The sequence below is a fragment of the Sinocyclocheilus rhinocerous genome, unplaced genomic scaffold (assembly GCF_001515625.1).
Source record: "Sinocyclocheilus rhinocerous isolate Xijiao unplaced genomic scaffold, SAMN03320098_v1.1 scaffold7829, whole genome shotgun sequence".
NCBI lineage: Eukaryota > Metazoa > Chordata > Actinopteri > Cypriniformes > Cyprinidae > Sinocyclocheilus > Sinocyclocheilus rhinocerous.
The window spans coordinates 33,279-44,253 of NW_015641420.1; the positions used below are offsets into that span (position 1 = coordinate 33,279).

At 36.7% G+C, this 10,975-nt stretch overlaps 1 protein-coding gene and 1 long non-coding RNA gene across 4 annotated transcripts in view; one reads left to right on the forward strand and one right to left on the reverse strand.

The window, feature by feature from the left end:
• Window positions 1–10,795, reverse strand: part of LOC107754777 (uncharacterized) — a 12,449-nt gene extending 1,654 nt beyond the window's left edge. Inside the window, exons 1-2 of the long non-coding RNA XR_001641621.1 lie at window positions 10,628–10,795; window positions 2,762–2,763 (exon numbers count right to left, since the gene is read on the reverse strand). This is a non-coding gene — a long non-coding RNA (uncharacterized LOC107754777). The remainder of the gene's footprint in view (window positions 1–2,761; window positions 2,764–10,627) is intronic.
• Window positions 1–10,975, forward strand: part of LOC107754775 (tyrosine-protein kinase JAK1-like) — a 21,278-nt gene that overhangs the window by 1,368 nt on the left and 8,935 nt on the right. For all 3 annotated transcript variants that reach the window (XR_001641620.1, XM_016571354.1, XM_016571355.1), the window contains exons 4-17: window positions 168–300; window positions 395–546; window positions 1,832–2,171; window positions 2,890–3,078; window positions 3,173–3,330; window positions 4,004–4,118; window positions 4,263–4,458; window positions 4,808–4,911; window positions 6,596–6,736; window positions 6,816–6,903; window positions 7,037–7,164; window positions 8,119–8,254; window positions 9,184–9,335; window positions 9,478–9,619. Coding sequence is in view for 2 of the 3 variants with exons in the window: in XM_016571354.1 (XP_016426840.1) it covers window positions 168–300; window positions 395–546; window positions 1,832–2,171; window positions 2,890–3,078; window positions 3,173–3,330; window positions 4,004–4,118; window positions 4,263–4,458; window positions 4,808–4,911; window positions 6,596–6,736; window positions 6,816–6,903; window positions 7,037–7,164; window positions 8,119–8,254; window positions 9,184–9,335; window positions 9,478–9,619 (2,174 nt within the window). In the remaining variant the exon portion in view is untranslated. The remainder of the gene's footprint in view (window positions 1–167; window positions 301–394; window positions 547–1,831; window positions 2,172–2,889; window positions 3,079–3,172; window positions 3,331–4,003; window positions 4,119–4,262; window positions 4,459–4,807; window positions 4,912–6,595; window positions 6,737–6,815; window positions 6,904–7,036; window positions 7,165–8,118; window positions 8,255–9,183; window positions 9,336–9,477; window positions 9,620–10,975) is intronic.

Here is a 10,975-nt window from a genome sequence, read left to right on the forward strand (position 1 = left end):
GAAACAATAATGTACAGTATGTGGAAAATAATGTGTTTTTTGAACCTTAAACCGCATAAACACATTTCATTACACCAAATACACAAAATAATGTTCTTTTTAGCAACATCATATGACCCCTTTAAAAGATGTTACATATTTATGTTATAATCTCATTCGTGGGGCAGATTCTATTTCACAAACTGGCATGGGAGCAGTAGGAAATCTCTTCCAGTGTTCAGACACACTCTCAAGCGAGAAACGGGGTCTGCGGGCACAGCTCTTCTGGATGTAGCTTCACTAACGTACCTCTACGCACAGGTACGGTGACAAAAACATTGCCCTGCTTTTAAAGGACATGCTGTTCAAGAAAGTTGTGGCTGCTGATTTTGTTGTGTGTTTTTGTGTTTTGCAGAGTCAGTGTGACTTTAAGAGCGGTCTGGCACCGCTGCGTAGTGCATGTGATGAGAATGACGTCCAGCAGATAGAAAATGAGTGTTTGGGTATGGCGGTGATGGCCATCTCCCATGATGCCATTGAAAAAAAACGTCCTCTCTGTGAATTTGAGTAAGATCATTTTTTATTTTATTTGCATTGTATTTTATGGCACTTTTTTAGTTTTTACTGACTGAGACTATATATATATAAAAATCAGCAAGATTTTTTTATATATATAAATATATATATAATTTTTATTTTATTATTTTTTTCTTCATATTTAATGTATTTATTTTTATGTCATTTTAGTTTTGATTCTCAGGCTGCTGCCAATAGAGAACAACCACATACACACACACACACACACACACACACTCACTCACACATTGGTATGTGCTTACCCTAACCCTACACCTAAACCTACCCATCACAGAAAACGTTCTGCATTTTTAGATTTTCAAAACAAAACAAATTATATTAAAGGAGACATATTATGCCCCTTTTTACAATATGTAATATAAGTCTCTGGTGTCCCCAGAATGTGTCTGTGAAATTTCATCTCAAAATACTCCACAGATCATTTATTATATCATTTTGAAAATGCCTATTTTGAGTGGAAGCAGAAACACGCTGTTTTTCGGGCCTGTCTCTTTAAATGCAAATGAGCTGCTGCTCCCCGCCCCCTTTTCCAGAATAGAGCTGCGCCATTACAGCTGGTACCTGCTAAAAACATCTGTTTTGATTCTGATTATCAGAATGGGACTCTAAATAGTGTTCTGTACTCGTTTGTGCAGCCAAAGACAGAACGGTTAGTATGTTTTGCTCAAACTTTCGCCATGGCATTAGAACTAATACACCAATGTCGCTTGCGAAATCAAAATGACGGCACCATGGGTGTAAATTTACAGATTAAGGGGCGGTAATATTATAATGAGATCCCTTTGCCACGTCACCAAGGGAGCGAAATCAGATTCAATCGTTTTCTCAGACGCTTGCAGAAAAAGTCTTACCAAAACAAAGTTACTGGGTTAATCTTTTTCACGTTTCCTTGGTTGGTAGATGCACTGGGGACCTGATTATAGCACTTAAAACCTGGAAAAGTCACCTTTAACAGCCCTTATTGTTATATACATGACCATGTAGACTCATTAAAGTCCATGTAGTATTTGGTCAGTATTGTTGTAAATGTGTATCCTAATGATAGAATGATTTTGATTTCTGATCAAGTTTTACATAATAATTCATTATTGGTGCCTTGTCACTGAGATGGAGTTTACAGTAAGGTTGAATTTTTGCCTTCAGTCAACTCAGATTTCACCCCAGTGTGATCTGAGAAACAAATCCACCAATATTGAGTAATTATATAACTATTAAAGTCCCTGTAATTTTCACTGTTTCACTTTATCTTCGTCAGGTACAAGAATTACATCCCCAAGGTCCTGTACAAGTCCATACGTCACAGGAACGTTCTCACACGTCTGCGCATCTCCAACGTCTTTAAAGTGTTCCTTGAGGAATTCACCAAGAACACTGTGCAAGGCAACGAGATCAATACCCATGACCTGAAGGTCAAATATATGTCCACTTTAGAAACTCTAACGAAACACTTTGGCCAGGAGATGTTTGAACCCTCCTCCCTCATCATACATGAGAATGAGCAAGTGATCACAGACTCCTGCAGTGTAGCTGGTGTTCATTACAAGATCCTGGTGTCTGGCACCTCTGGCATTCATTGGTGTAAAGTCCCCTCGGAGGTGAGAAGGCTGTAGTGCAAATAATACCCATAGTACAAACAGTGTGGGATGAGTTACACTGCCGTTCAAAAGTTTGGGGTCAGTAAGATCTTTTGCTGTTTTTGAAATAAATCTCTTATGTTCACCAAGGCTGCATTTATTTGATCAAAAACACAGTAAAAACAGTAATATTGTGTGCAAGATTTAAATGAAGTTTTCTATTATATATATATATATATATTAGGGGTGTAACGGTACACGTATTCGTACCGAACCGTTTCGGTACGGGTAGAAGACAGACGACAGACACAGTGGGTGTGGCGTCAGGCCTCTGAGAGGCTTTTATTTAACAGAAAATAAACAAAATGTCCAAAACGGGGAATAAACAGTCCAAAGGGGAAGAAGTGTTCAAAATAAACGGGGTATCTGGTGTCCTCATTGTGCTGGGGTATTGTGAAGGAGGGGTCCAGGTAGGGGCAGAGTCTGGCGGCTGCACATGCTCCCCTCTCTGGTCCGGGGCGCGAGGGGCGGCGGCTTCATCACACATTCGCTTCAGGTGTATAAAATTGTATAAAATGATTAAAAACAAACAAACAAACTTGACCCCAAACTTCTGAATGGTAATGTACAAGTTTCACACATCAGTTTAGAGTTTTTGTTGTTGTTGTTTTTTTCTTCCAATATTTCTATTGGTTTCTAATCTACAGTTTTTTTAAATGTCATGTATTTATTTTTTAAGGCCAGTTCAGATCCGTGGACCAATCAGGAGAGCCGAAAATCAAAGAGAAACAGTAAGAAACTGAGTAAAGCAGTATCACATGATGCAGGAGAGGACAGATGGGCACTCTTTTCAGACTTTAATGGGATAACGCATCTTCTCATCAAATACTCCATGGTTACTATCCACAAACAGGACAACAAAAACATGGTGAGGCTCACTGTGAGATTTGTGATCGATTTTGGTTCATTCATGGAAAATCAGAACTTCATAAACCCTGTTTTATTTTTGTGATCTTCTTCAGGAGCTGAAGCTGGCATCCCATGAGGAGGCACTGTCCTTTGCCAGTCTTGTAGATGGATACTTTAGGCTCACAGTAGATGCGCATCATTTCCTCTGCAGGGATGTGGCTCCCGTCTCATTGGAAAAGAATCTACGAGAGGGCTGCCATGGTCCAATCAGGTAAGTACATGCACTCATCATGCTTAAATGAATAGTTCATCCAGAAATGAAAATGAGCTCATATCGAATTTTGAGTATGCTATATATATTATTTATACACTACTGTTCAAAGGTTTAGGGTCAGTAAAAGTTTAGAATTTTCTTTAACGAAATGCTTTTAAGTGACAGGAAAGTCATTTATAATGTTAACAAAGGTTTCTATTTCAAATAAATGCTGTTTTTGAACTTTCTATTCATCAAATAATCCTGAAAAAAATATGTATCATGGTTTCCACGAAAATATTAAGCAGCACAACTGTTTTGAACATTGATAATAATCAGAAATGTTTATTGAGCAGCAAATTCAGCTTTACATCACAGGAATAAATTACTTTAAAAAAATATTAAAATAGAAAACAATTATTTTAAACTGTAATAATATTTCACAATATTACTGTATTTACTGTATAAATGCAGCCTTGGTGAGCATAAAAGACGTCTTTCAAAAACTCTTCAGTGGTGTAATAATTCAACTTTAATTCATCTCTTAATTCATCTGTAACATTCTATAGCCCTAATTCATTTGTTCAGCATGTTTTTCAGCATCTAAAACTATCTAATATACAATCATCAAATGACAGAGAAGAATGTCTTTGGACAGCTGATGTAACTGTATTTCTTTTGTACCCCTCAGTACTGAATATGCCACCCATAAACTCAAGCAGGAAGGTTACGAGGAGGGCATGTACCTGCTGCGCTGGAGCACTCATGACTTTGATCATGTTCTCCTGACTGTCATATGCAATGAGGTACATGCTTTATTACTGTATATGCTGCTGATGGACAGAGAGCTTGGTAAAAGTTCTGTATGTCAAAAGGAACAGACGGTTTATGAAAATATGTTTGTGTAATTAAGATATAGCTAAATATATAACTAAATCTTTTTATTCTAGAGGGATTGTCATGGCAGCATCAGCAAAACCTTCAAGAATTTCCAGATTGAGGCGAGTGCACAGGGCTTCCTCTTGACTGGGACAGATATTGTGAAGCCCACTCTGAGAGAGCTGACGGACCACCTGTGTGGCCAGTGTCTCACAACAGACCACATCAGCTTAAGACTTGAGCGTGGCTGTCCACCCCAACCCAAAGGTACTGGAGCTTCCCACCCATAGTGGTATTTCAAATATAGATAGCTAGCGGTTTATAAACTGTGCCTTCTTAATGAAATAATTGAATTCTAGTTTCAAACTGTACTAGATTTTTATATTTATTCTAAAAAGCATGCAGTGGCATGATTGCGTACAGTATGTAGGGATCAACAGGGAAAACTGAATCCTGTAGAAAACACTAGTATAGTAACTAATTGGCATGCAAAGTTATTATAGTTAAGATGTTTTATTTGTCATTTCCATTGTATGTTAGATTATTATGTACTAAATTCATCCTTGTCTTAAAAGATGGCAGAAACATGAATAATCTTCCATTCACTGCTTCACAGAGCAATCCAACCTTGTCATGATAACCAGGAAAGATTCAGCATCGCCACCCTCTCTCTCCAATAATCTGGTCTTCCCTAGGATCCTCAGAAATGACATTACCCAGGTTGGACATCTAAAAACTGTTTGCTTATATGCATGATGTGAATAAAGTCAAATCTGTTTAATAGAATACAAGCAAAAATAGAAAAGCTATTTCCTGGTGATCCAACCTAAAAGTCATTGGTTTCTAGCTGGTGTAAGCTGGTTATTAGCTGATCAAACAGCCATTATGTTGTATGATGTCTTGTATCACAAAAAATAACTATCAGCAACAGAACATTGACCAGGTCTAACCAGCTACTGTTTTCAAATATTTTTTTAATAATATTTTTTACGGAAGTTGATATATTACGATTCGAGAAAATTGCAAGAAAAAAAGGTCAGAATTGTGAGACATAAACTATAAATGATATAAAAACACAATTTGGAGAAAATTATTCGGTGGCGAACTGCGTGACGTGAGCACAGAATTCAGAGAAAAAAAGTTTAAATTGTAAAATGTAAACTTGAAATTAAGAGGAAAAAAGTTGCAGTTCTTTTTTTTTCAGAATTGCGATTATATTCTACATTTAAATCTCACGATTCTAACTTTCAAGAAAAAATTGACAAAAAAAAAAAACGAATATGAAGATCTGAAACGTGGGATTATAAACAAGTCAGTTCAGATCCGTGGACCAGACCAACAAAAAAAGTCAGAACACCTTTATAACAAGATAGATTTCCTTAAAAATAATTCACTGTTTTCAATGAAAATGTTTTAGGCATAAATCTAGCCGATTTTAATGAGATTAATGTTAAATTAATGTAAAATGTATTCTTCAAAACAAGATATTAAAGGGATAGTTCACCCAAAAATGAAAATTACCCCATGATTTACTCACCCTCAATCCATCCTAGGTGTATATGACTTTTTATTAAAAAATATCCTGGCTCTTCCAAGCTTTATAATGGCAGGGAATGGTGGTTGAGATTTTGAAGCAAAATAAAGTGCATCCATCCATCATAAAAAGTGCTCCACACGGCGTTCCAGCGGATGATGTAGGCATAGCATAAGCTCCGGTGAGAAGTGATGAACGTGGAAGCTCAGAGGAGAGAGCAAAACAAAACACCGGTCATGAATTAGAAGTACAACTTCAAAGAAAAATGTTGGAGGATTTTGATATAAACCAAGAGGAGACTGGTTTTCCTTTGCTGTAAACAAAACTTGGTTCTCGCGGGACTAGCATATTCTCACCGGAGCTTACACTACACCTTCGTCCTATGTTATTCGCTGAAACGCCACTCTCTCGTGAACGCGCGTATGACGGTTAGCTTTTTATGATGGATGGATGCACTTTATTTTGCTTCAAAATCTTGACCACCGTTTACTGCCATTATAAAGCTTGGAAGAGCCAGGACATTTTTTAATATAACTCTGATTATATTCATCTGAAAGAAGAAAGTCATATACACCAAAGGATGGTTTGAGGGTGAGTAAAGCATGGGGTAATTTTCATTTTTGGGTGAACTATCTCTCAGTTTATCTGGTTTAAAGGATGTTTAGATATTTTTACTTAAAAAGAACAAAAATACTGATTAAGAAAATGTTTTGCAGACTTGAAGCTGGTTAGACCAGGTCCAAGATGGTCAACCAGCTTAGATCAATTATTGTGTTCTAGTTTAAAGTTGGATATTCCTGCATGGACATAAAATTTATCTGGAGCCTAGAAATGGAAAGCAATGTTTTGAAACTGTTATTTATTAAACAGGAGAAACACCTGGGCCAAGGCACCCGCACAAACATCTATGCTGGCAAGCTGAAGTTGGGAAATGAGGATGATGACGGTTTGTCAGGCCATGAGGTTGTGGATGTGGTTCTGAAGATGCTGGCAGCAGGAAATTACATTTCCGTAAGTGACACCCCATCTTATGACACATAAATAACTCTACTGGTAATTGCTTTCACAAATCCTGCTCTACTGTTCTTAGGCCTTCCTGGACACAGTCAGTGTAATGCAGCAGATATCACATAAACACATGGTTTTGATGTATGGCATATGTATGCACAGCATGGACGGTAAGTGTACCCACTCCACCAGATAAAAATGCAACAGTACTTGAAAGTAAAGGAAGTAAAGGAATTAAAGTTAAAGGAATAGTTGACCTGTGATTGCAGATGATCTCATGTCTCATTGCTGTTGTTCTGTCAGTCATTATGGTGGAGGAGTTCGTTCAGCACGGCCCTCTGGATCTGTTCATGAGAAATCATCGCTCTGAACTCACACCCTCCTGGAAGTTCCAAGTTGCGGAGCAGCTTTCCAGTGTCCTCAGTTATTTGGTACAATATTTAAGTTTGAACTTGACTTTGTTTCACCCTTGTTTACATTTTGTGAAATATTTAAGACTTATGGGTCAGTGATTTTATGACTTTAAAACGTGTATACATTAAAATGTAACATTTCACAAGATGTTTGCACATTAAATACTATTTAAGGTGCTAACATCTTAAATATTTATAGAACATAGAATTTTAATGAATCAGTGTTATTTTAGTATTATTTAATAATAATATTGTAGTATTTATTCATATTTTGAATGAGCTTTTATTTTTATATTTTCAGTTCTTTGTTGTATTTTTAGTTTTAGTATTTTTTGTGTTATTTTTGTCATTTGTATTCATTTTTTATGAATATTTCTGTTTAGCTTTAATTAATCAATTTTTTTATTTATTTAATTTTTTTTCCAGTTTTAGTTTAACATTTAAGGTGTACAAATATTTAACATCTTAAATATTTTAAAAAGTGTCAAACATATTTTTCAGGTAAAGTTTTAGTGACAGTTTTAATAACAATTTTATTTATTATTATTAGTTTTTTTTAATGACAAAGAAACAATAATGCAAGGTTATGCCAAACGGAATTTTAGCCTTTTAAAGACACTGGACAGTTACACAACCTAGATATTTTACTTAAAGGTCAGCAAAAAGTTTTAATTCAGAAGCCTGTTCATCATAGAAAAAGTGTATTCAAATCATTGTATAAATTGCATTTTTGCAATTACTGAATAATAGATTTAGACAAAAAAAAAAAAGTTTACTGTAGTTATTAATGTTATTCATATATCACAACAATAACATGTGACAACTATAAATTATCCATTTTCCAGGGGATAATTTTTATATCCTGCTTTACTCATCAAGATCTTAAAGAAAATAAGAAATTACATGATTCAGATCTCTAATGGGATGTTTGAGACAGAAAAATAGGACTCTGTCTTATTTTCTCTCTTTCAGGAGGATAAGAAGCTTGTCCATGGGTATGTCTGTGCTAAAAATGTCCTGTTGAAGCTGGATGGTCTGAAAGGACAAGGTGGTCCTTTCATTAAACTGAGTGATCCTGGACTGTCAATCACTGTGCTCAGCCAAGCGGGTAACACACGCTCATACACATTCATCCAGAGCCTCTGAAAACCCTTACACCATACAAGTGTGCAGTGACAATTTAATAACATCTATTTAACATTTAATCGAATATAGTAACAAATTAATAGTAAAATTATTTAACCCTCATAATGCATTGAAAATCTGTATGCTATTGTCGCATTTCAGGTCCATTTGGACCTGAAGAATGGAGATTTTATAAAACTTCAAATTTCAATTTACACATGAAAAGACTATGACTAATACTATAAACTATAGTGAAATTAAAACTATTCAATATTCTACTCAATATTCATGAGAAATCATTGTATGAAATTCATAAGAACATCTGATAATTCTAATCTGATCTTTGAATACATTTCTTTGAATTTATAACTCATGATTGCTCAAAACATTTATGAAACTTACATATTTATTTCTAAGAAAACAACATCAAAACAACGAATAGTACTCTAAAATGTTTTCAAACACAAATTCATTTGAAATAAATTTCATTTTTAAAAAAAGTGAGCAATTTTTCATGCTGCAATGGTTTGTCAATAGCCGTACATATTCATATTAATCAACAAAGTTTAGTCCCAAAAGTGTGTGAGACATGGGGAAAAGGTTAACTATATTTTATTTTAAGTTTTTTGACACTAATATAACTTCATAGATCATTTTACAGAAAGTATTGTAGACACCTAGTGGTACTCCATACATATGTGTAACATTTTATCTAAATTATTATATCTCTTAAAAAATATTTTTAAAAAAATCTGGAAATGTTTTTTTATTTATTTATCTCTTTCAGATCAAAACAGACCCAAATGCATTATAAGGGTTAAATAATAATCAGTATAATGGATTTTGACTTTATTAAATTACATTTTTAATCCATTTTGCATTACTAACACTCCTGATTGTTCGTGTGCTCAGAGTGTATTGACAGGATCCCCTGGATCGCCCCGGAGTGTGTTAAAAACCCCAAAGCACTGAGCATTGCAGCAGACAAGTGGGGGTTTGGGACCACGCTGTGGGAGATCTGCTACAATGGCGAGGTGCCTCTGCGTGAAAAGAAACTCTTAGAGGTGGTTGACTCTTCTTAGATGACTCTTCTGATGCATCTCTACATTTATACTTGACCAAAGCAGCAGTTGTTTTTATTGGAATTATTGTCCTTTGTTTCTGACTATTACAGTTGTAATCTTACATCTGTGTGTGCATAAACAGAAAGAGCGATTCTACGAGGTGTGCGGTACTCTGGTCACTCCCAGCATCAGTAAACTGGCTGATCTGATCTCACAGTGCATGAACTATGACCCAAAGAAGAGACCGTTCTTCAGAGCCATAGTGAGAGAGCTGGACGAGAAGGGTATCTATCACGTAATATCATACTATCATTAACACTAATAGTCTTTACCTCTTCTTTATGCATAGATAAAAAAATAAATAAACTTTTTGTCATCAAGGATGTCAAAAAACATCTCTGGTTACGTATGTAACCCTGGTTCACAGGGAGGGGGAACGAGACACTGTGTCCTCTAGTGGACATTATGGGGAATGCCTCAGCGATGTCTGAAGCCTTGATTCAAACGCAACAATGAAGTTGGCCGACGACAGTCTGTGACATCACTAAAAGTGCGACCACTGGTATAAAAGGGCATCTGTAGTACAGGTCATCCAATTTTTTTGTCTGAAGGAGACTTGAGCAGGAAGGCCCAAAGCATGGCACCAGGACGCAGTGTCTCGTTCCCCTTCTCAGGGAACCATGGTTACATACGTAACCCGAGATGTTCCCCTTCTTATGGGAACTCGTGCTGCATCCTCTAATGGACACTATGGGGAACAGAATACCCACTGAGCTATGCTGAGGGAATGACTGCCTAATAGATCTATACAAAGGAGTCAAATTTCCCGGCCGGGATCTGTCACAGAACTGTTATGGCGCTTTTCCACTGCATGGTACAGGACGGTACGGCACGGCTCGCTTTTGGGGGGTTTTCCACTACCTGGTATCTGGTACTTTTTTCAGTACCACCTCGGCTAGGGTTGGGTATCGTAAGAAATTTTCTGGTTCTGATTCCGGTTCCAGTTTTGCCTAACGATTCCCAGTTCCGATTTCGGTTCCATTTAAATTAACTATTATTATTTTTTCACTATTTTACCTTCATTGCATGTAGTGTTGCTGTAAGGTAAATATTTTCCATCACTTTATCACTCTTGAAATACCTGTACAATAAATAATCTAACCCTCATACTTACATAACAATAGCAGTCTATTTATTTAGTGGTCCAAGTTGAAGTCAGTATGTATATTAATAACAATATGGAACACATATAATGTAATTTAGTGGCGGCAGGAGCTGCGCGTTGCCGGTACATGTACAGTCAGACAAAACCATGTGCACCGTTATCAAAGATGCGAGTGCGCGTACAGTCGTGGAAAACGATGTGTTCGGCAGTTAAAGACGTGACGCGGCACGTCTGTAGAGTGCGCGTCATGGGAAATTATGTGCTCAGTAATTAAAGAGACAGGGCGGCGTTTCTGTTATTTGGTTTGTGACGTCCTTTATGGGGAACGCCGGCGCAAGGCTGCTCACAGCGCTTGGTCACGCGTCGCACTGGGTTCCCAACCCTAACCTCGGCTGAGGTTCTAAGCGAGCCGTACTGTTACCAAAATGTGACGTGTAAACCCTGCTGATCACTGATTGGCCGGAGAGAATTGTCA